At 41.5% G+C, this 25,142-nt stretch overlaps 1 protein-coding gene across 7 annotated transcripts in view; it reads right to left on the minus strand.

The window, feature by feature from the left end:
* Window positions 1-25,142, minus strand: part of DAAM1 (dishevelled associated activator of morphogenesis 1) — a 156,889-nt gene that overhangs the window by 33,330 nt on the left and 98,417 nt on the right. For all 7 annotated transcript variants that reach the window (XR_002831847.1, XR_002831848.1, XR_002831849.1 and 4 more), the window contains exons 4-15: window positions 19,913-19,984; window positions 14,198-14,292; window positions 11,867-12,200; window positions 11,165-11,275; window positions 10,955-11,058; window positions 10,602-10,668; window positions 10,252-10,369; window positions 9,689-9,827; window positions 9,344-9,402; window positions 6,059-6,246; window positions 5,252-5,551; window positions 4,839-4,946 (exon numbers count right to left, since the gene is read on the minus strand). Coding sequence is in view for 4 of the 7 variants with exons in the window: in XM_006099573.3 (XP_006099635.1) it covers window positions 4,839-4,946; window positions 5,252-5,551; window positions 6,059-6,246; window positions 9,344-9,402; window positions 9,689-9,827; window positions 10,252-10,369; window positions 10,602-10,668; window positions 10,955-11,058; window positions 11,165-11,275; window positions 11,867-12,200; window positions 14,198-14,292; window positions 19,913-19,984 (1,695 nt within the window). In the remaining 3 variants the exon portion in view is untranslated. The remainder of the gene's footprint in view (window positions 1-4,838; window positions 4,947-5,251; window positions 5,552-6,058; window positions 6,247-9,343; window positions 9,403-9,688; window positions 9,828-10,251; window positions 10,370-10,601; window positions 10,669-10,954; window positions 11,059-11,164; window positions 11,276-11,866; window positions 12,201-14,197; window positions 14,293-19,912; window positions 19,985-25,142) is intronic.

Here is a 25,142-nt window from a genome sequence, read left to right on the forward strand (position 1 = left end):
GGAAATGGAGATTTCTGACCTCTACTGTCATGGGCTATGGGATCAGGCAACTATCAATAACTAGCTGGTACTGGTGCTCAGTCTGTCCGTAAAATGGGGTCCACAAGCGGATTACTAATACGAGGATTAAATGTGATAATGCATGTAAAGCATTTTGTACAATGCCTGACACACAGTTTTGAGCTCAGGACTTGGAAGCTATCATAAAATTATCTTTCAAGCTGATGATCAAGTCCGTTTCTTCTCCTACTGTCCTGCTTTCGGCTGAGTTGAACAGTTGGTCCAGATCTCCCCTTTGTAACCAGCGGCAGTAATAAGTGCAACAATAGCTAAGTAATGTGTCTCATCTTCCCAGGGGAGGGGATGAGGAATGCCATGGGAGAGTTTGGTTAATTGTTAGCCTTACGATTCCCTTCCTTTAAAGATTCCTTGAATCATCACATTTTAAATAAAATCACAAAGTTTATTAGATGGGGCATGACAAAAATAACAATGTTTCCAGGTCTATTTCAAATAAGTTAACATTCTTTTTGAAACCTTAAATTCTTCACTAACTGGCTTGAACCAAACTTGACAGAATCATTTATCTTTGGCTCCACCTAACAGGCTGCCTGATTTTTCCAGATGATTTTTTGGTGTAGAGCTTTGGGCTTGGAATATAAATAGGAAGTTGGGACTTGCATTTTCAGGAACTAGTGCTGATAGATTCTTATAGATAGGGTTCCACAATGAAGTAATGACTCAACAGTTCTCAGATAATAAATGAATGGGTCTTAGTCTTTTTGAGGTTGAGATTCCTTTGTAAATCTGATAAAAGCTGGGATCCCTCTCCAGAAAAATTGTATACACTGATGTTTATATAAACCCTGCATTTGATTAACTCTTACCATGCAGTCCATTACAGAACCTCTACCTTATACTTTAGTCTTAAGAAAAATCATCATTTACAATTTTCTCTTCAGTGTTCAAGGACCAAGATTATTGAAATATATACCTAAATCACATAATTTTTCAATGTGAAAACGAGATAAACAGAATAATGAAACATGTAAAAAGAATAAAAAGGAAAATTATTTGACCATTTGTAAGTATCAGAAGAACCATTAAATGTTCCGAAAGGGACCCCAAGAATGATCTGTGCATTACACACTGGCAGGAGAGATCAGGTTGTGGAGCCTGAGACACAGTGACCCTTTGTTCCCTAAATCAGAGCAGAGAGGCTTTGAGATATTATTCTGCGGGCTGATAACAGGACCTATAAAGAAGGGGTGTCCTCAGGCAAAGAGCAGGGGGGAGGAATGAAGATAGTGAGCTGTTAATTTATTGCCACAAAGATATGACTCCCTCTAGTCTAGGTAAATGTCAAGTTCATTTCCCTCTGTCCAACTGCATGGATAGGGAGAATGAATTTATAACATCTCAAGATAAAATTTCCCACAAAACCAAGATGAATATTGTTTAATTGTATGTGAAATAGTATTACTACACAATGCACTATTTTATATAATAAAATAAGCCTTTTGTGGCTGGCCTGTGTAATATAGTTTTAATGAGGAAAAGAGCTTTTGAGATTCAAGAAATTGACTTTCAAATGAACTTTTGGAATGTGAGCAGGGGAATAACTAACTGCACGCTATTAAATTCCATTTTATGTGGCGCGTAAGCTTATATAATCAGCCCTGCACACCTTTGATATCCACACTGAAAAAAGGCCTGAATAAAAATGGTCTTATTCTTAAAACTGCAGTTAAAGAAAATCCTTTGCAAAACCCAACCTTCACAATGAATAAAACCATGGCATAAGAACAACAGGAAGCTAAGAATTATGCCATTTGTATACTTGACTGTGCTACCTGTTTGGACACCGAATATACACTAAGCCATTTTTTAATTATCTGTGAAATAGGAATAATACTCACTTCATAGAACTGGTGTGAGGATTAAATTTAAAAATAAGTGTAAGAGCTCCTTGAGAACTAACTTTAGGGTAGATGAGACTGGGAACTCCATACCAAAACTGACTATCATCTTTTAGCCTACCTTACTGTTATTTAAAGATTTCCCTTATCTCTGCTTTTATTCTACAAGTTGCATTGTAGGCCTGCGTAACCATTTAATACATTTGCATCATTTGAAATACTTCATATATAAAGCAGACAGTATAAATATTTGTCCTGCTTTTAATGATACAATATTTTTAAAAATCAAATGGAGCATATCTTGTGCATGTGTATGAACATATATTTATAGAAAAATCTCTCCTAAATGTCATTAATTAATATTCATCTAAATTATACTGATCTGATATATATAAATATTCCCCCCCCTCCTTCCCAAATCTTCCTCTGTGCCATGTTCCTGTTGCATGCACACAGATAATGGCTTGCATGAGTTCCTTTCCTCTCTGAGAAATTTATTTGGCCAATCAACTGGCTGAAGTACTAGTATAGGGAATTTGACCAAGGTCTGTTTTTCTTGTTGTTATTTTTTATTTAAACTCTGGAGGGAAGAAAGAGGAGATACTATAGGGAAAATAGGTTCCTAGTATTCATTTGGGAGTGGAAAAGAAAGCAGCTCAAGTGTGATAATTATACAAAACTCTGAGACTAGCGGACAGTCAGCAACAGGCAGCCTGTTTCCTTTATTCTGTCTACAACTTCTCACTAGAGTGCCTGCATCTTTCGATTTTCTATCTCTCTACGTTCAGTAAATTCAATGAAATGTCTCAGATTTCCTTCATTTGGGAAATATATTTATGGCTTTCAAGTTCTCATCTCAAATTCTTGCAGCAAGAGGAGAAACATGCTTGAACCAAGCTGAGCAGGTGTGTTGAAACTTTTCTCCAGGAAGTGCTATTGAAAATGGCACCAATGGTTCTACTTGCCAGTCTACTTAGTGGTAAGTACAACTGAAATGTGCTGGTCTAGCCTGACTGCAATGACTACTGATTAGTTAAACAGTGACTGGTTGCTAGGAGACAATTGCCCAATGCCAGGCTTTCTGCAACCCTGTTTCTAGAGCTCTTGAGACCTGTCCACATATTTGTCCCAGAGCATTTTGGCAGCATCCTTTTGCACCTTCTGCTGAAAGCCAGTTAATTATGAGTCTTGTAAACTTGGGTCTTTCAACCACCTGCCTTCATAATAAATGCAAGCCACATGCTCAGGCTTGAATAGCATCATTTGGAATAACTGCTGTTTTCCCTTCCTTTAATTTACTTCCCAAATCCTCACCTTTAGCAACCAGAATGGACCAGTATCACTAGTAGTAACTGAAACTAAAGTAGGAAATCAATGGGGCATGTAATGAGGTCAGAAAATTATTTGACTTTCCCAGGAAATCAGCTAAACTGTCAAGGCCCAGAGAACACTGCTGTGACAGCAGAGGGAGGAGACCCTTGCCGCCGATCAGGGATGAGTCTGCGCCGAGCACCTGCTGTATGAGGGCTCTAAACACACCCTTTACTTGAAAGGTCAAGTGTCTCGCTTCCTAGTGGACAACGTCCTATCTTCCTGTTCCTCATTTCCTTTAATGGTGTGCATGGTATTGCCCAAGCTTGCCTTCACACTTACATCTGGTACCAGCTAGTCCTGTTTTAAGGTTATGCGGCCACGCCAGGCAACACTTGCGCTTTTGCACACTTCTAGAATAGCATTAAAATGCACTGCAGAGAGGCTGTCCCTCTAAGTGAAAATATTCTGGCTAAAGGACATACCCACTTTTCTTTTCAATGGCAGATGTATTCAAGGCCATTTTAAAAATAACCCGCCTCATCTTTTGTGTCCCCTCCCAGCTGCAGGCATCTTCTCCCTCGGTGCAGGGCAGTTCTGCTTTGAGAACTCTTTCCTAGGCACCAGGCCAGGCCTAAGCAGACTAGGAAGTGTGCTGCTTGTTTGAGGAGACTCAACTCTGACATGATTCATTCAGGAGCGAAGGGCGTCCCAGCAAAGCCCGAGGAATGCCCCTGCCTGGCAGATGCACAGCACCCGAGTGCTCCTTGTTTAAGCCGCACTCCGTTTTCCTCATCATTTCCCTCCCACAGTCACCCTTAAGGATCTTCCTTCTCACACTCGGGGACTTCATTTTTCCCTTCCCAGGTCTCTGACTGCCTGACTGGGACCCCACTCCACCTCTTCTTTGTTCTTCTGAAACGCTGAACCTGGCCACCTTGCTGTGACCTCTTCTGGCCCACGTGAGAGGTACCACGCATATGTGACGGGAGTTCACGATCACATGCTCTCACCACTATCACAAGGGCTCTGCTTACTCCCCAAAGCTTCCCTGGTCCTAGTTGTATCACCGCCACCTGCGCACTTGCTCAGCCTCCCAGCCCCACTCTGAGTCAATCGTGTTCATGACATAATAAAAACTTCTCTCTAGGCTCCAGCTAGCTGCCAAATTACAGCCATTCACTAACCCCCAAACTTCTAAAGGTCCCATCTATTTGAAAAAAGCAGTCTGCTTCTGATAATAACCATCTGATATGGTGTGTTTTTTTCCAAAGTCAGATAAACTAAAATGGCTTCAGAGAAAAACATTATTTTGGCCAAACAAGTTAATATACAGAACTTCCACCAGTGGAGACAAGGTCTTGGACACACACCAGGGTATGAAGCTCCCTAACAAGAAGCTTATATACCTTTGACATGTTCACACACACGCACTGACAGGCACACACGTGTGGACACATACACCATGCTGCTTTGCAGGAACATGCAGGGTAGACCAAGCAGCCTAGAACTAAGATCCCTATCATGGCATGGATATGGCAGGTGGCCCAGGGATCATGCGTGAGGATGTGGTTTCCTCTGTAGCATCTGGAAGGCATGTGCTGTTACCTGCTGTCTTTGGTAGGCAGAGAAAGTTCGTTCCAGGTCTTCAAGATCTAGAATTTTGAAGACTTTTGAATCATCAATTTCAGTCCATACTGTTCCTTCCAGCTTGTTCTGCAAACATTAAGTTAATAAGCACTAGGGTTTACAGCTATACACAAAAAGAACAGACGTGGTTATATTTTAAAATGCTGCTATCCCCAATTTTTCATTCTACCAGATGCTCAAAGTGAGCTGGCTTCCAACAAGGTGCCATTTATTTCAGAAGCTTTATCACTTAAATATCTAAGCTGGTGAGAAGCCCGAGTCCATACTAGAAAACGAAATCACTTAGCAGCCAGGGCTGTGTCCCCTTTCTGTGACAGCACCGTGAGCTGCTAATGACACCCACTGGAGGGGGGAGCGGGACAAATGCTTACCTCCGGCAGCTTGGACCAGTTGAAGGATTTCAGGGCGTTGGTGGGCTGAGGAATGTTCTTCTTCTTTAGTGCCAGACCCAGCGGAGCACCAGGAGGTGGCATGATTCCCCCCAAGGGAGGAGGCCCCGGGGGAGGGGGAGGCCCCCCTGGGGGGAGGGGAGGAGGAGGAGGAGGAAGCACTCCTCCTGGCAGAGGTGGGGGCGGTGGGGGAGGAAGGAGAGACCCTGGCACAGAGGAGGGAAAGGGTGCCCCTGGGGCCCCAGGCGAAGGTCCACCTGGGATTGAAGCACAGACAGCCCTCTGCAAAGATAAAAATAGGAAAAGAGATCAGTGGAAGAAGTAAATTCACTGGATGATTTTGAGAGTCTGACACTTTGCCTGAAATTACAGAGGAATTCTGAGCATGTGGGATCTAAGGGGCAGTAAGGCCAACAGACCCTCCAGGACTTGGTGGACTCTACTGGGTGGGGCCTTTGTATTTGGTGCTCTGGTGCTTCTATGCAAAGTGTTCACACACCTCTCACTTTTGAACCATCGTCCAGTTGGGTTTTCTGGAAATCAGTTTTTATTTTAAAAGGCTAATGGGACTCCCCTTGCTCTTATTAGAGGATTTGTATTTAAAAAATGCACACTCCAAATCGCCTCTGCTGCCCAGCCTATAAGATAGCAGAGGGAGCAAGTCTCACAACCATGCAGTAAATCGGGGTCTGGTTCAGGTTTTCTCCCGGAGTCAGGAGCTGGCCGACTTAGGACGAGGGGCTCAGGGACAGGATAAGGGAGGGCGGGGCTGCTGCCTGTGGTCCTCACCCTGCTGAGCTCATGCAGCTGGGCCGTCAGATCCGCCACCTGCTGCTTGACTTGCTTATGCTCAGTGGTCTCCTTTTCAAGCTTCTCTTTCATTTTATTTAAGGTCTGCATCATCTCCTCCTTCTCTTGGGTCTTGGCATCACATTCTCTCTCTTTCTTTTCCAATTTCTGTTGTAGCTCATTGTGCTCTGCATAGGAAACAGCCAGACATGAAAACCAGGCTCTCTTCAAAGCCGAAGCATCTTCTCTACAAAGAAAACTGAGGATTGGGAGGTTCTTTATTAGGTAAATATTCCTCTTCTCCATCAAGGGGAGCGGCTTGCGGGCGCAATGGTGTTCGTACTTAGAGGGGGCTTCAGATGAACAACTTTATTCACTGCTACATTTTCTAAGAGATGGAGGAAGAGACCCAAGAGCCACAGTTCTTGTGCAGGAGAATGGTGCCTACTTGGAACTTAATTCAGAATCCTGTCATAGACATGGCCCTTCACCGACACTCGGGAAAATGAGTATTAAAAGGGCCTCTTTACAAATTAGAAATGAAGAGAGAGGCCCAGGGTTTATTAGCTAGGTTTTCTGGCTTGTGTCTGACTCACAGAGGGGGTGAGAGGGAGGATCTTGCACTGTGAGGAAATGCTGTTGCCAGACCAGTGTTTGTTCCAAAGCAGCCATTTCTTCCACCCCCCTCGAAGGCTACTTGGACTAGAAGAATGTTATGCTTCTGGCAAATAGTTCTTAAAACTTGTGAAAACAAAGGTTATCACCTCAGCATTAAATATCTTTAGGGCAGTGGTACTGGCTGACCATGAGAATCACCGTACTATGGGGAGAAAAGTAGCTGCTCTCATCTGCAGTTTTACTGACTCCCAGTCCTGCCGGAATCAGCAGTAGTGCTTATCTGCATTGCCAATATGCCTGCCGCTCTAGCACTAATGGGAGTGATGGGCTTTGGAAAAGAGGACTAAAGAAGTTTAGACTGTAGGTCTTCATTTCTAATACTTGGCCCCAATTACAATCCCTATTCTTTTTATGTCAGTAAACCCACTAGAGAGATAACCCACTGGGGCAGAGCTATACAGAGTTGGTATCTATGTCCAAATTTGATCACACATTGAAAATTTTGCTTTCTCTGTCTCTTACTTTCCCTCTTGAGTCCACCAAGATCAGACTTTGCAGAGAAGGGTTCAAGACACCCAAGTCCTTGGCTTTTACCAGCCTTGGAGCAAAGGTAACGGTTAACCCATTTTTACCACTTCTACCACTTTGGGCAGTCAGACACATCTGAAAACTCCCTCCCTGTCTCCCATTTTCCTTCTTCTATCTCCGTTTCATTCCTCTCTGACAGCTGTAAGACTCGACTCTCCATCACCAGTCATTAGCCTCTGACATCTGGCCTCACCCCAGAACCGCCTGAGGGAGTAACATCTCAGAAACCCAGACTCTATCCCAGAAAGTCTCTTCTGCAGGCTGGGGCAGGGCTTGGGGTCTGTGGTTTCCAAATGCTCTCTGGATGATTCTGATGTAATGCCAGGTTTGGTAAGCTCCAGACTAAAGGATTCTCTCCACAAATGGCATCCATTTATCATCCATTTGCTAAGCGTTTACTCAGTGCTCACTGGGTGTGCTGCACAAGAGAATTCTTCCCAGATATGCTCCACCTTTCAGGGCCACGGAACTTCCTGTCGCCTCACAGCCTCCACCCTCTGACTAACTCATCAACACGCGCCCTCTTTAACACAACTTTGCTACTTGAAGCTTCCAGAACAGAGTTTTATCTACTATGTCTCCTTTCACTCCCTACCCTTGACCTCGCTTTAAAACATCCTGTTCCTCCTACTGACCGTGGACATTTTCTCTGTACCACCGCAGCCTACAAAAGTCCCTGTCATTTATTGTGCAACCGGCATGTGTCGGACACTATGCTACAGTCCTTACATTCCGTTTGTCATTTAATCTTCACAGCAACCCTGTGATTTAGGTTTACTCCTCATTTTTCAGAGGAGGAGACGAGATCAGGGCTTAGCCTACCCACACAGTCGGGGGCAGAGCTGAGACGCAGACCCAGAGCCCAGCACATGCCTGACACGCACAGGCACTCAATGAGTATCCATGGAATGAATGATTGAATGACCGCAAAGCTCTGTCCTCAGTTCTCTCATCAACTTGCACACCTGAGACTCCATCCTTTAAGGGTGTATCCCTAAAATACCACTCATTGATCATTTTCTCTTTGATATAATTTCTCTTTACTATTTTAGTCAATGTTCCTATTTTTTTTCTATAGAAGTTTCTAGAATTTATTTCTAAAAATGGATGTGCAACCTTACTTTTTGGAGAGCAATCTGAATTCATATGAGGAACTTGGAATATTACACAGCTTCACATTTGGCATTTTCCCCTATCAGTGTGGCCCTGCCCTTCTGCTCAATGGAAAAGGACAAATGTGACAAGAGGGAAGGAAATGCTTCTGCAGCTCTTGGATCTTCTTTTCAACACTCTTGGCGTGAGTGCTCTTGTATTTCACTGGCTGTGACTGAGTAATGTGGACAAGGAACAGGAAGTCAATGAATACTGGCTGGGAGTATGACTGTTTTCTCAAGGGGGCCAACTGTAATTTGCTAATATTTTGAAGGAGGAGAGAAAGTTATACCCATTCTGTGTGAGGCTGGCACAGCGATGGGCACAAATGACCCTCTTGTCATCCAATGCTTACTATTACTATCAATGACATATCCAAATACTCACCAGTAGCTGGCCTGTTAATGTTACATAACACATATATCTACAAAGGTCAGTGTTCCTCTGAATGATTTCTCTCTTTATAATTGGTGCTAAAGTGAGGTCATGTGAAGAACTGGGCTGCCGAAACCAAGTGCCCGTGTTTCTCTTTTAACATTCTGGGCAATCCCTGGTGTTCCTTAGTATATTTCTAACAACCCAGTGTGCTTTAAAGAGCAACTATGCAGTAGGAGATGGGGTAAGAAGACTAATAGTCAAGAAAATTTTAATTAACAAACACTGAACAGCAAATACTTCAAGCTTTTTCAAAAAACTTATATGGTTACAATAAAAGGATAAAATTTGGGAAGTAGCATGACAATTAAAATAGCATAAATTCAAGAAAAACCAGTACAAAATGCCCTTAAGATATGAAAAAAAAAAAAGACTTATGCACTAAGGTCAATAAGATGCATCAATGTAATTTCTAAAATATACAAAAAGCAGAGTTAGTTGCCCAATAACAAATAATGTAGCCTCTTCTCTTGTCAGGGCCTCATCATTTACCTTTTCTCATTTTTTCTGCTTGTTCTTTCCACTGCTTGACTTCATTTTCATTAACCAACCTGTGTAATAGTTAAAGTAGCATTCATTAGAAAACACACAAAAGGCCTGCTGCTAAATGCATGCTCTCTAGGTACAAACAATCTGCTGCAGAGAACCCCTCAGCATGCTTGATACACTTGGCAATCCAGATGAGACTTAGATATAATACACGTGTATAGCAAGGAATTCCTATTTGACCTCTAAAACATTTCAGTTCTCCCAGCTGCTATTTTAAAGTAGGATTAAAATTAATGTCTTACAACTGGCACTATTATCTTACAGACAGCAAAGTAGGAAGAAACTTACATCCGTACGACATTCTTAATATTAAAGTTTTCCAAAGGTGTGGAGTCAGGGTCCTGTCCTTTGTCATTCTGGATAACTATTTGCTGTATAATTCTATCTAGTAGGAGCCAGTACTGAACGGTGTTGCCACTTCGCTTGTCTACAAAAGAAAACAGTGGTGGAAAATACTTCAGGTTATTTCTCAACTAGAATGAATATTTTTTCAACATGATCACCTGAGGGCCCAACCTTGGAACCAGAGAGATGTTTACAACTATACCTACGCTTCCCAGAATTTCTGGAATTCAGACCTGCGATGATCATTTACTTACTTGAGAGGAACTTTCTACCCTTGTCTATATGTGTTGGAAAGTATATGTTTATTTTTAAAATCAAAGCAAGTTATAATTAATTTCATTTTGAGAACTTCACGACGTCCCACAGGCTGTGTGGAGACACACTGGGCTGTCACAAAACCAAGGTTTGAAATCCCTGGTGTGCACCCAACCTAATCAGCATGTCCAGAAGACACAGCCCTTTGGCTGATGCCCAAACACTGAAGAATACGTATCACAAACACTCACAAGGCATTTGGAGGCAGTGGTGCAGGATAGACATGAAGTGAGGGTAAGCTTCACTGTGGGTCAGCCTCTTCCTGGTCAGCTCAAACATCTGAGTCGCACTTTTTGTGTCTATGTGAACCTATTTCACATGAAAAAGAAATTTAAGTCAAATACCCAAGTTCCTCAGTTCCCACAATGCAAGGTAAGCAAACCTAAGGCAAACAGAAGCTCATCCTGCCACTTAGGTAGCAGAGCAGAACTCTGATGTTGCTGTTAGGTCACACTGCTGCATGCTGGCTCTACAACACATGTTGCAACGGGGGACTCCGTGAGCCCATGAGTCAAGTCAGAAAAATTGTAAGCCCACATACCAGTTCAAATCTTTTGGCAAATTCTAGTTCATCTTCATTTCGGAGCATTTCAAAGAAGTCTAAATGCCTGAAAGACAATTAAAGAGATGCTATTAGAACACCCTACAAACACAGGCACACAAGATTCAAGTCTAGGAAATGGATTCAGGGCTAGTGCCAAAACCTACACTAAGTGTTCCACACAGTGTGCTGCTTCTTTCACCAAGGAAGTCTTAACATAATAAACAGCATTAGCCGAGTTGACACTCTGGTGCAAGTACCTTGTGTCACGGACAGGTTACAAGTAGTTGATAGAGTGGCGCTACACACAAGGAAAAAGCACGAACTGTCTCAGACCATGCAGCTTGACTTACCTATCTAATGTTGAGTTTTCATGTTCCCTTAGTTTATCTATGACAGGTTGAATTCCTAACATCAGAAATTCATAGCGCAGGTGAAGTCTAAAGTCCAAACTTTCCTGAAAGTAAAAGGGTGATAAAATTCATATTTACCTTTTTAGAATAGTCAGTAATCTTTCAAAAAATATTCTTTAATAATATATGTTTTGTACATAAGGTCCTTACCACGCCTGCGCCTTGGCTCAGCACTGCATTGATGAAGGACATGATGGCAGTCTTGAGACTCACTTCATCCCGATACCGCCCTGTGCTTTTATCCAAGTCATTAATTAATGTCTACCAAGGATACAAATATAAAAACAAAGGACCGAATTGTTACTAACCTTCCACTCATTTTATTAGAAGTTAATTTTTAAAATCATGTGCTTAGTCAGAATCACATTGATCCACAGAAAGCCACTTTTTAAAGATTAGGCCTAAAAACTCTTTCAAAATTCTGAATATCATATATGTTCATATATACATGCATACAAAATATAAAAGACTGCTTCGTTAACTCTGCTTGCTTCTTCCATGTGAGTATAATTATGGTGACATAATCTCACTGTTTAGGCTGCTCCTAAACTAAGAAGGGCAACCTGTAAAATTTTCAGGGCACATCCCATTTAGTGGATTCAAAAGATGTGTGCTCTATCATGTGTAGGAACCTGGGTCACATTTTCAAGTTCAGTAAATCCAAACCCCCGGATTGATCAATTATAGAAAGCATACTCTACTCGTTGGTCCTAAAACCTAAGAGGAAAGAAATGTTTGACGTCATGGTGTAAGTAATCACCACCAAGGAAATCTCAAGTTATGTTCCCCGCTCAGTGCCAGGAGAGGACCTGACAGAGGGTGAATGAAGAAGCGGAGAGGGAACACACCCACCTGAAAGCGGGTTCTCTCGCTGGCGTACTTCTGGTAGTGCAGCATGGCCTGCAGAACCTTCTTGTGGCCCCCGGGAACCAGGCACACGGCGCCCAAGATTTCCAGCACAGCCACCTTCGTTTTAATGTTCTCTGTGCTCAGACTCTGAGCAATTACATTAATACTCTCAGAATGAGCCAGGACATGAGCCCGACCTTGAGAGTTGTTCATTAGTGCTTTTATACATCCAATGAGAGAGGTATGTATGCGAGACTCCGAGGTCTCGTAGTCCATGGTCTTTAGAAAGTTGAGAATACATGACAGGCCATCCAAGTCGATGAATCTGGTTACAAACCTGTCAGGAGGAGGTTAAAATGTGTCAGACTTAAGTCTCCTTGGAATTTTGTAATAGCCCTTAATGGAAAAGTTTAGGGTGTGGGGAGCAGGAGAAAGGAAGAAGATGCAGTTCCTAAAGTACCAAAAGGCTTACACCGATGAAGTCTTCTGAATTCCTGGCCTCTTCCTCGACACAGACCCAGTGGTCAAGTCTAACCAGAAGTGTGAAAAAAATCTCCACTTGAGGTAAACAGATCTCAACTGACACAAAGAACCAATTATCAGATCATATAACCACAGAAAATCAGGAGCAAGAAGGCACTCAGAACATTTGTCTTAGGTTAAGTCATCTGCTGATCCTGTGTTATTGTAGCACCCAGTCCCCAAGCACTTTTATGTACTAACCACTGACTCAGGCAGGTCCCCTATCAATGAAAGTCAAAGAGAATCCTTAAAATTCAGGATATTTGCTTGTCAAACGAATACAGAACCCTAAGGTTCTGTAGCAAAATCCTTCTTTTGTATTGCATGCTACTCAGAATCCAAGTACAGAAAATAGTAAAAGCAACATTTTATCACCGTATATCAATTTTATTGATATTTATGGTACTTATTTACTGTAAATTCAATCAAGAGTAATTCAGAATGTACATCTGCATGTTAAGCCTCTAAAAAGTTCAGAAGTAACATAACCTGTTATCTGACTACCCTAGAAATTTCCAAACTTATTTAGTCTTGGATACCCACTGATATCTGAGAACACAGAACACACACGGAGGGAAACACTGATCTAGGCTAGAAAACCTCTGTCAAACTACCTGAGAGTTTTGATGAGTCAGTAGGTTTTTCTTGGTTAGCATTTTATAGTCAAATAATGGAAATATATCTTTACCTTCCAGCCTTTTCACCCAAACACATGACCCAGATATAGCCAAGCTAGTTAAAACCAGTTGGCTTCATTCCAGCACTTGTGCTAAAGAAATGTACCGGTAAGCCCAACACCTCAGCAAACCCTAGAGGCATTGATGGAAAATGAAGGTGTGGGAGGCACACAGTGGAAGATGATTGCCCATCCTCTTTTCAATAACAGTGTTTTTGAGATATATAACTCAAATGCCATAAAATTTACACTTTCAAATGAACAATTTTGTGATTTTTAATATATTCCCAGAGTTGTGAACCACTGCCACTCTGTGATTTTAGAACACTTTATCAATTCAATCATCTCCAAAAGACTATTTCCCCTTCTCCCCAAACCCAGGCAACCACTAAACCTTCTGTCTCTGTGGACTGGCTCTTCTGGATAGTTCTTATAAATGGAATCATATAATACGTGGTCCTTTGTGTATTGCCTTCTTCACATTGCACCAATATTTTCAAGGCTCATCCATGTTGTAGGGTGTGTCAGTACTCCATTCTTTTTTATGGCTGAATAATCCATTTTATGGATATATAATATTTTATTTATCTATTCATCAGTTGACAGAATCTGGGCTGTTTCCACTTTTTTGCTATTATGAATAATGCTGATATGAACATTTGTGTGTAAGTTTTTTGGAGGGTACTTTTTTCATTTCCCTTGGCTATACATTATGGAGTAGAATTATTGGGTCATGTGGCAACACTATGTTTAACATTCTGAGAAACTGCCCAACTGTTTTTCAAAGTGGCTGCACTATTTTTCATTCTCACCAGCAATTAGTGAGAGTGGCAATTTCTCCACATCCACACCAACACTTGTTAGTCTCTGTCTTTTTTTAGTCTAGCCATTTTAATGGCTGCTTGCATATCTTTTAATTGAAGGAAATAAATTTATTGGATGTTCAGTGATTAAAGTATTTTATCCATGGTTCAACTGCATGCTTTTAACTGAGGACTTCCTCAAAAGTTTGGCTATTGCAGAGGGAAAAAAAGGAATTAGAAAGAAAACAGAGAAAGAAGGGCTAGAGGAGAAGAGTAGAAGAAAAAAAGAAAAGTAAAGAGACAAGTAGTATATATTACCTAGGAAAAAATTACCTCATTGGTTTTGTCCTTAGTGCTGTCTTCAAGCTCTCTATAGTTTTACTTCTTTCTTCTTCTTCTTCCTTCTCTAATGCGAGCAGAGATTTTCTCTATGCAAAGAAAACTGAGGTTACTTTATCCAATTCTATATTTGAATTATGGGATAAGCAAGGCAAACCCACAGATTATATGCTACTATTACTTCTAATACAAATAAATAATAAACCTGCAACAAAGATTTACTACAAGCCAAAATGTGGAGCAAAAGCCCCAAGAATTCCACATATTTGTTATCTCTACTAAAAGTTAGTTATTTCCAATTTTAAATAAAGCTTTAAGGCAATGTTTAGAAAACTTAATAGAGATTAAGTTGTCCAAATGTTTGTGTAACTATTCTAAAACCGCACTCTGATGAGATATTACTATTTATATTAGATAGAAAGAAGAGCGAACCTGTAGTTAATAATAACATTCTGACAATTAAAGTTAATAACATTATCACACTATCAAGCTGAGGTGGGCAGCAATCCTCCCACCCTATCTCTCCCATTCCTCAGACGAAAAGTATAGTCTTTTACATTTGTGGTTCCATCAAATATTTTTTAAAAGGAAGAATTAAATTGGACCTGATACTATGATGGACAATTCTTTCTATGACGGAAATGCTTAAGTTTTAGAAACAACTCAACATCATTTGGAAATTAGGATATGGAGTGTGTGTGTGCACTCTCCCTTCCCAGGGATCTGCTAGAGCACTGCTTCTCAACCTTTAACGTGGATATGAATCATCTGGGCATCTGTTGAAATGCAGGTTCTGAGTTGTTTGGTCTGGGGCGAAGCCTAAGAGGCTGCATTTCTGACTAGTTTCCATGCAATATGGATGCAGGTCTGTGGGCCTCACTTGGAAGAACAAGGTCCTAAGGAAGCAGATCTCAGTTGGTATTATAAAGTCATGAATGCTAATAAGCTTACAGACTTGTTAAAAAGTCTTTTCCTTTCCCTTCACCCCGTAACCCCCTAGTTCAGTGGTTCTCAACCTTCTGGCCCTTTAAATACAGTGCCTCATGTTGTGACCCAACCATAAAATTATTTTCGATGCTACTTCATAACTGTAATGTTGCTACTGTTATGAATCGTAATGTAAATATCTGATATGCAGGATGGTCTTAGGCGACCCCTGTGAAAGGGTCGTTCAACCACCAAAGGGTTTGCGACCCACAGGTTGAGAACCGCTGCCCTAGTTGTATTAGAAGTATCCCAGGTCTTCTGGGCCCAGGTGCCTCTACACATGGAATCACTGGTCCCTTGCCTTCATCCTACTCTGTACACGGGCTTGGCTAGTCACAGTCTTTTCACCTGTTACCAATTCTGATAAAATGCGGGGTTGGGGAACAGAGTATTGAAAAAAAAGTTTGCCTCTCATCCAATGTGTCGCAATGATCCAGTCTCTTCCTTTCTTTCAGGAAGACAAATCATCAAGGGGAGACTTTGCTTAATTATTTTCTAGTTAACAGTATCAGCATTAAGTCACTAGATGTTAATTAAAATCTAACTTTGACTTCACAATTAGGAGGATAAAGCCCAAAGCAAACATAAATATCAGTATCATTTATGGCAACTGAAATAAAAATCAGTAAAATCTTGTTTTTAAGCTGTTATTGTTTCTGCTAAAGTTGTCCTCTTGCTAGTGATGCATCTGGACAGCTGTCACCAGAGGGTGGCTGGGAAGAAGCTGTGTGCAGAATAGTCAGTGAATTCCTTCACAGCTCTATGAGACCCATCCTCTGGAAAATTCAGCACAAATCCAGCCAAGTATGTTTAATCTCCCAAGGCACAGCTGAACTCTACACTTTTAAGCAATCCTTTGACTCTGCAGCTCAGAATCAAGCCTTTTATGAACATCACTCCTTGTTCCTAAGCTTAATCACACAAAACGGTTCCCAATTAAAGACTACTCACATTTTTTATTATGGTTCACTAATACTAAGAGAATTGGCACACATTTATCTTAACCTTGAAGAGGGTGGGACATATAAAAGCACACTACATTGAGTCTCTCCCTAGTAGAGGTGGGAGATTTAAGAAAAGTCAAGAAAATTAAATTGGAATTTCCCTTCCCAATATAAGGACCATTACTTTCCTCTCAAAACAAAACACAATATCCTATGTTTTGTATGTGACACAAGATTTAAATCTAAGATTGCTTACTGTATTGAGAAAGCAGAGGATGTAGATGAACCTAATATACTAATGTGACTTTTCAAAATGAAATGCTTTATGGAAAGTCTCACGTTTCCAATCTTCACATTTAGGAAGAAGGCTCATTTGCAGCTTTTTATAGAAGAGGGGGACATGCCTACATTTCTGCAGATGGCTGCTACACCAAACACCCAGTATGCGGGATAGGCTGTGACACTCTGTGGGTGCTCAATGCACCTAATAAATCCCTGCTCACATGAGAAGTGGGCAAAGACAATGTGCACCCTGGCAGAGGATCTGGTCAAAGCTGCTACAGTATACACTGGAGCCTGCGGTCTAAGAGAAAGGCACAGGCACAGAAACCCTTCCAGGCTGGGAGTCAGGAACCAGGCTCCGGTTTGGACATTTCATTGGTGTGAAATCAGTAAGCCGGCAGGCTAAGCACACTGAGTTCCACCTCACACCCTTTCACCCAAAGAGTGTACAAAGTCACACACAGAGAGTCCAGGTCCTTCTGCAACCTATTGGGCTGCACTTTTATTCCATTTTTCACTCTTCAATGGATCATTCAGGGGTCCTCTAAAGAACAAAGCATCCTTGTTAGGAGGCTTACGTAAGTAGCTGAACTTGCTCCACAAACGGCTTCACAAACTAGTAAGTGCTGCAGTCCTTGACCTGGACTGTTTATCACTCTCAAGGCATTAAAGAAAACAGATCCCTGCTCCGCCTCAGAAAACTTGGAAGTGGGGAATGGGGAGGGATTCCGAGGCCTCTTTTATGGGTTTTTAACCCAAGTTAGTGAGAGGCAAATTGGAAAGGAGTCTTTCAGCTCAGGCTGATGGGTTTAAATTCCAGCTTCACCACTTCCTAATTAGATGACCTTGGGCAAGGTAACCTTTCTGAGTCTCAGACTCCTTATCTATAAATAGCGCTTACTGCATAGGGTGCTTGTAAGCCTTTAAAACAACATGTAAAGTGCCTGTATACTGCTTGTCATAAGATGCACACTCAAAAGCTGTAGTCGCTACTGATGCTGAAGGCAAAGGATGATGACAATGGATAAATGCCCCTCAAGAATTTCCTAGTAAAGAGCCAGAATCTGGCTGCCACGCCATAAAAGGATTGAACAAACTGTGTGCCTTCCAGTCCCCGGGACAACGCCTCAGGATTCTGCTGTGTGTTGCTGGCATCCTCTAATACAGTTACCAGAGCGATTAGCCAGAACTATGGGAGGAGGTGGCGGCAACAAGGGTGCTGAGGAAAACAGAATATCCAGCAGAGTTTCTGGTCTTATCAGGCCTCCTTACTCCTTTATGCATGCAGCAGTTCTCTGGTCTCACTAATTCATAAACTGTTAACGCCTTTAACATTTAACCCTGGAAAGACACTGGCTGGGTCCCTAACGGAGCATTAGAAAGCTTTGCTAGGTGTTTAACACAAAGAATAGCAAAGTGACTGCTAATTTAATAGCCTTGAGATTCTCTTGGAAAGAAAGCAAATATAATTAAAAAATGTACACAATGTCCAAGGACTGGATGAGGAGAAAGAAGGCTCTTGATGGAGGCCACACACTGGCACATCACGGACCCCCTTAGAGCAGGAAGGGAGCCAGGTGGACACGGGACAGGCATGGATAAGTCACTAAAAGACCAATTAACCTAATGGTCCCAAAATATGAAGAAAGGAAAAATCCATAGTGTTTAGTGCTTCTCCATTTATGGAAGTGAATTCATGAACAAAGAAGCAAGTGCCCCTGTTAGCTATCAAACAATGCTGACTCCATTAGAAAGACAGCCTGCCCAGCAGGTCCTTTTTTCCCTAACAGCAAAGAACAAGAATTCAGAAAATAACCTTTATAAGAAGGAAATGTAAATGACTCTAAATTATTAGGGTTTAGGCAGAAGCATAGAAAATCCCTGATAGTCACCACAAGCCTCACATTCTGCTAACATATTCATGCAAATGCTGAAATCGCCCTTTTCTCATCTTTGCCCTTGTGGAGGATGCCTTGAATGAGGAGGATTTGGGAGTTACTTTCTATTCTTTTCTGCTGTATTTTCTGAGTAGAAACCCTTGGGGCAGAAGCCTCTATGAAATTTAGCCTTGTTCACATTTACCGGGCTGTTTATTATTCACTGTAGGACAGCAGAAGCATCTTCAAAGGAAAAGCCAGAAAAGAGGAAGTTACTAAAAGTCAAGGCCTCTGAAAGTTTAGCAAAGTGTGAATGATTCACATATTCTGGTCAGTTTTTAACTTTTTTAAGCAAAATGTTTGCTTTCAGCGATAAGAAACCAATTCTCCACAAGCACTCTGGGGAAGGCAAGGAAGAAAGAGGTAGAAGAAAGCATCTGTATGGACGGTATAAACTCAAAGCTGAATCTAACAGACTGGCTCTTAAAAGCATGAGTGTGTCCACTGAGGCAAAGGCAACCTCCTATTGTTATCATCAGGAAGGGGATTTAAGCTCCTAAGGCTCAAAGCTGATGACTTGTTTTCCACTACGTATTTCAGCTGGGATCAATACGTGCCCCTCAAGCTGCTCAGAACGCCGACATCACAAAGACTTCCGCTTTAGACACCGAGAATGCATTTTAAGCAATTACTAAACCAAACATACATGTACCAAAGATTTCCCAAGGACATCTCAGTGGTGGTATTATCATTATGCCTTTTCATAACACCATTCATACCATAGACTTTTTGTTATTTATATGAGCAAGAGAGTATCTTGGTGCTCTGTAAAATCAAGAACCAAGGAACTAAATAAATCCTCAATAAGAGAACTGGAGGAGAACAATGAAGAGAGTGTCATTATCTTTAAATGGCATTAATTTTTAGAACAGTGCTGCTGTAATGAAACTCTAAATAATCGGTAAGAACAATTGCAAGTTAAAGTTGGACATAAGCCAGATTTAAGATTACATTTCCTCTTATAACATTAAACTCACGTATATTTGAGGGTGTGCTGATTTTATTTAAAACATACTGGAAAAAATAATTTTGCCAAGTACCACTCCTGCCCTCCCTCCAGCCCTGTTTTCCCAACATTGAACATTTGGAGTGGAGTTTGGAAAGATAACGACATTTGGTAGTTCTTACTCAAGTGAATTAACACTTGGATTTCGGGAAACGAGTTAAGTCGGCTCGCGTGAATTGCGCGTACTCCGCGGGAGCCGTCTTAACTCGGTTCATATAGATTTGCGGTGGAGTGCGGGAAACGTGTAAACTCGGGCCGATTGTAACTGCGTATTACCAAATATTTGTTTGTTTGCCGTTCACAAAGATACCTACCTGTGTATGCGAACCGTTTCATACCCATTGAAATTTCATTTCAATCGAACCCATACTTCAAAAGATATAGGCATTTTAAACTAACTCTGATTTTGCGCGGGAAACCTAAATAATTGCCCGCGCCATCTTATATTTTGGCGGGAAATTCACCCGACACCGTAGTGTTAATTGTGCAACTGTGTGCTTTGTATTAGACTTGTATTTTAAACCATGTGTTAGAGAACAGAAAGTATACCTACAGCAGCCATGGAATTGAGCTGATCAATGTAGAATTCAGGCCAACTTGTCGCTCCCTTGTTTTCTTCCTGATCCTAAAGAGAAAAACAAAAAGGTAATATACCACCAGCTGTAAACATCCAAGGGCCATAAGCACATCTGACTTCCAGAGCATGGAGACAATGGCCCACACAAACCCTAGGAGGCATTGAGATAGAAAATATTTGTCTATAAATGTTGGCTTTCAATCATCAGGCTCTCCACTTGACTAGGGTGGTCTCCCCAGTCAATTTCCAGGGAGTGCTGAAGTCATTTCAATGGGAACTTAACCACATCATGGTGGAAGTTGTTTTTCTTCAGGGGCACAATAACATTGGGCAGGGCACTGTGTTTGCTGCAAGGACAAAGGATCTCTGAGTCCGTGTCACACTGAGGACAGTACTGCTGGACTATTCGTCTGGGAAATCCACAACTGAGGAAAAGTTGTCTTAAAAAATGGCCACAGGATTTAGCTAGCTGTTAACTAGACTTTTGTAAGTTAGTTTATTCAGGCTTCAGAAGATGGTAACAATTTTAAAGGAGGGTTTCATATGATGTGAGCACAACTAGATTCTGCTTCAGATGAGGATGGGGAATAAAGCTTGACATTGAAGGGAAGGTGATAAAATGAACACACATTAGTCCTAGGCCCAGCCCTCAGGCTATGACAGACTGAGTTTGGATAGAAAATGTAATGCATCTGCGTCTGAGCTGAAGAGAACCGACACCCAAGGAATTCGGGAACCTATTCCTAAACCACTCCAGCCAGTCTTGTCTTACAAACCAGGTGACCTGAAGCCAGCACCAGAGCCCCAGAGATTCATGGATGGGAGGTCTGTGCCAGACTGAACCCACACTCCAAGATAAATAAATAAGTGGGTCAGGCAGCCCCACTGGAGCATCGAATCAGCCAGGAGATGGCATTGTGGTCGGGGATATCCATCCATGCATGTTTGCACACCTATGTGCTGCAAGTCATTTGTGATCAATCAGACCCGAAGAAGAAAATGTCAGCTATTCTCTAACTTCACATTCAGAGAGCTGCTTAGGATAATGGATCCCTTTGGAGAAGATACTAGACCAGGTACTCACTCGTAGCTGCTACGAGACAATGAAGAAGTTACTATCTATTTACTGGTGTCAGAATCCCAAACCTCAGGATAGTGGTTTCGAGGTGGGGCTATTAATTTCAGTCCTATACTTTCCCTCAAAAATCGCGGGTTCCGGGCCCACCCCCCCCCCCCCCCCCACACACACACACTTTCTGTAAGCAATCTTTCTAGTCAGGTCTACTTGGGTAAGATAAAAGAAACGTAATTTCAAAGCTATTCTTTAAGTAGTCACAGAATGGGGACAAAGTAACTATTGCTTACAGCGCCTTAAAAAGCTGGCAGTAACTGATATGTGAACTCAGGCAGTTGCATGAATTTAATTTGGAGACTGAACAAGGCAGATGATGGGGACGAAGGCTACAGCAGCGGCTTTGAAGTTGGGCTGGATTACACTTCCATGGTTTTAAAAAGCTTAAGAAATCTGATGAGTTTTTAGAAGAGGCCTTGATTATTATTTAACATGCTAATAAACTAGCTAAATGGTAGTGTGAAGGCTGAACCCTTCTCTCCTCTTAAAAGGGAGTAAAATTAGCAAAACCCCACTGTTACCAATGTTTTCAGCAAGCCAAAACCCACAATGGCATCCAGTGGTATTTGAACCTATAAAATGAAATAGAAGGTGCCAGATCTTTTTATTCCCCCAAACTAGGGCAAATTTCCAAAACGACAACAAAATCATACCCCATGTTTGGGTCCCATGAGAGCCTGTCTGTTGTAATAGAGCTTAATAGTCATGGTTGTGAAACAAAAATCATTTTAGAAACCGAAGATTAATACATAGAGAGAAATCTCTACTTTGGAAATTCCTTAATAATATAAACAGATAAAGAGTAGACCTAGATTCTGTAGTCAAAATAAGGGGAAGACTTTATTTCACATGCCTCAATGCTGAGAAAATCAAATGAGCTCACGTACGTGAAAACTTCTTGTAAATGTACCAAGTGCTATCACCATATTCCTGGGGGGCGATTCTATCAATGCATCTCCAGTTTCCCCTGTGCGATCCTGGCCCTTCTATACAGATGTCTACAGCGGATGCCTACAGCGGATGCCTACAGTAGGCAACTGAAACTCACATCTATGAATCAACTCTCTCCTGCTGTGTGAGGCTGCCAGAGTCTGTAGTTCTACAGAGGCAGAGACAGAAGGAAATGAATGCAATCGTTCCCTGGGAGTCCCCCGAGGAGCACTGGAAAGAAACTCCTGACAGAGTGCAATGAGTACAGTATTCCTGGGTCCTTGTTTTACCACCTCTAACAGGTATTATTCTTTGAGCTATCCATCTCAATCCTACATATTTGTTCTACAGAAACAAATAAAAAATATACACAATTGTATACATTAATTATATAAAGGAAGTTATAATGGAAGCAACAGCAAAATCCAACACATACATAGTTTGTGTCAAACACTGTTATAAGCACTGTGCTCTTCATTTAATCTACCCCCAAAGCAGGTGTTGCTATTATATTCATTTTACTAAAGAGGAAATAAGAGGCAAAGAGAAGATAGATGAGCTGCCAAAGGTCACCTTGCTGAAAATTCAGTCAGTAGGAAAGAATCAGAGCAACTTCTTTCTAAGCTTAGACCTTAGATGGATCCCAAGCAATACACATTAAGTGCAAAGCTGGCCTTTCTCTCTTAACCACTTCACTATTAGAAACTCAAACATGGTCACTCTATCACCATCAAGGACACACATCTGAATCCTCAGTCACTCACTACCTTAAGTGACTGACAGGCTGTCAGGCAAGATAAGTAACCTCTCTGTGTGACTCAGTTTTAGTTTCTTTATCTGTAAAATGAGTTCCTACCTCACAGGGTCATTGTGAGGATTTAAAAAGTTAATACAAGTGGAAAAAGAGCTGGGAACAAATACACACAGAACATGCTCAATAAATGTCAGCTAGGATGATAGTGAAACTGTTCCAGAATCTTTAGCTGTGGCCATTCTAAGTCCTTGCTACTAGGACTGTAAAACTTGGAGCAATCAGTTTGGAGGTAAGTCTTGGCAGTAACTGTTCAAATTTAAAACACACAGTCTTTGATGTGTAAGTCTACTTTCAGGAATTTAGCCCACAATTACAAATTTAGACTTCCACAGATATATATTACAAAGAACTTTATTTCACTGTAGTGCTGTCTGAATTAGCAAATAATAAAGTTAACAAATAGAAGGGGGATGGTTGAATAAATTATCTTGTGGCAGTAATTAAGAATGAAGTTATGTAATGATATTAAAAATGACCAAATATATTGAGGGAAAAGTTTCAGAGTAATATTTCCTACCCGTAGCAAAGAGAAATATGTATACTTTATACACAACATTTATGGAAATATATACAATAAAATTTAACAGCGGCCACCTCTCAGCAGCAGCAGGTCTTTCACATATAAACTTCTGTTTTTCCAAGAACATGCACTAGTAGTATATTCACAATTAAAACAGAAGTTCCAAAGCATTACATGTTCTATTAGGATAAGAGCTTTGTTTTTTCTGGTGTTCTGGGTAATGTGAAATGCATTGAGTCAAGACCCTGTAACCTTTGGGGTGTCTCTGTTCTCCACCCCTGGGATACCCCTCTGCTCCCACAGCAAATATTTAAAAACATTTCTCGAATTGTCTTCCTCTCATTGGAGTTTCTATTTCTAAAACACAATATAATCCTAATATCAACTGCCTGCAGAGAAAGAAACTATGACTTGGGTTAAGATTTATGTACCCAAAGCAAGCTAGAATTTTCTAAATTTCCACACTTATATATTTGTGTGGTAAACAATTTCTTGGTAGCAGCTAAAGTCCTTCAGTAATGTAAGTGGGTCTTGGAGTACAGTTTAAAAATTAAGTCTTTAGCCGTAACCAGTTTGGCTCAGTGGATAGAGTGTCAGCCTGCGGACTGAAAGGTCCCAGGTTCAATTCCGGTCAAGGGCATGTACCTTGGTTGCAGGCACATCTCCAGTGGGGAGTGTGCAGGAGGCAGCTGATTGATGTTTCTAGCTCTCTATCTCTCTCCCTTCCTCTCTGTAAAAAATCAATAAAGTATATTTTAAAAAATTAAGTCTTTAAAAATAACAGCTTTTGAAATTAACACAGGACAAGTTTTTAATAGGATAATTTCTCAAGTATAATATGTACAAACTGGTTGTTTTTCCTCAGTTTAAGATGCTCTTAGTAAGGCCCAAAATAGTCTGTGCAAAGGTCAATCAATGGTAAAAGACATGCTCTGGGGTTGTTTACAAGACCACAAATCATAGGCTGAAGCACGTGGCCAACTAAAGCTATGTCTCACGTGTTCTACTATATTCCCATGAGGTTCCCTGTCTGGATTGGCTAACAATTCTCCAGCAATGTATGAGTACTAGCAACCCCAAATAGCAGGGATATATTAAAGTTTAACCAATTGAATTTCAACAGCACAAAAGTATTATTTCGGCATGATAGTATGAAGTAAATTTCATTCTGCCAATCTGCAGTATAGGACAAAGGCAACTAAATAATAAAAACCTGTTTCATTTGTAAAGAAAATGTTATTAGAAAACATGTTAACTGTGATCATTTATGGGATCAAGAAATTCTACCCCTAGGTAGTGATCAAAATGGTCACCTGTTTCATTAGTCATTACTATCCTGGTTTCCATGGATCCACCACCATATAATCTAATAAAAGAGAAACATACAAATTGACCGTGCCTTTGCCACACCCACCAGCCGATCAGAGAGACTATATGCAAATTAACCCAACCAAGATGGCGGCCAGGGAGCTGGAGCAAGCAGGAGGCTTGGTTGCCCCGGCGATGGAGGAAGCCAAGCTTTCCGCCTGCCCTGGCCAGCTGTGGCCTCTGCTAAAGGCAACAAAGTTTCAATTATAGAAGATAAATAAATCCCAGATACCTGCTTCCAGCCAGCCTCCACTGGCAGCTTGGGTGGCTGGGGGCCGTGGCCAGCCTGCAAACAGCCATCAGCCCCTCACCCAGGATGGCCAGGCACCCCAGCGGGGACCCCCACCCTGAAGGGGCTATGGCCAGCCTGCAAACAGCCATCAGCCACTCACCCAGACTGGCCAGGCACTCCAGCAGGAACCCCCACACTGAAGGTGGTGTG

Source organism: Myotis lucifugus, unplaced genomic scaffold (assembly GCF_000147115.1).
Source record: "Myotis lucifugus unplaced genomic scaffold, Myoluc2.0 scaffold_278, whole genome shotgun sequence".
NCBI lineage: Eukaryota > Metazoa > Chordata > Mammalia > Chiroptera > Vespertilionidae > Myotis > Myotis lucifugus.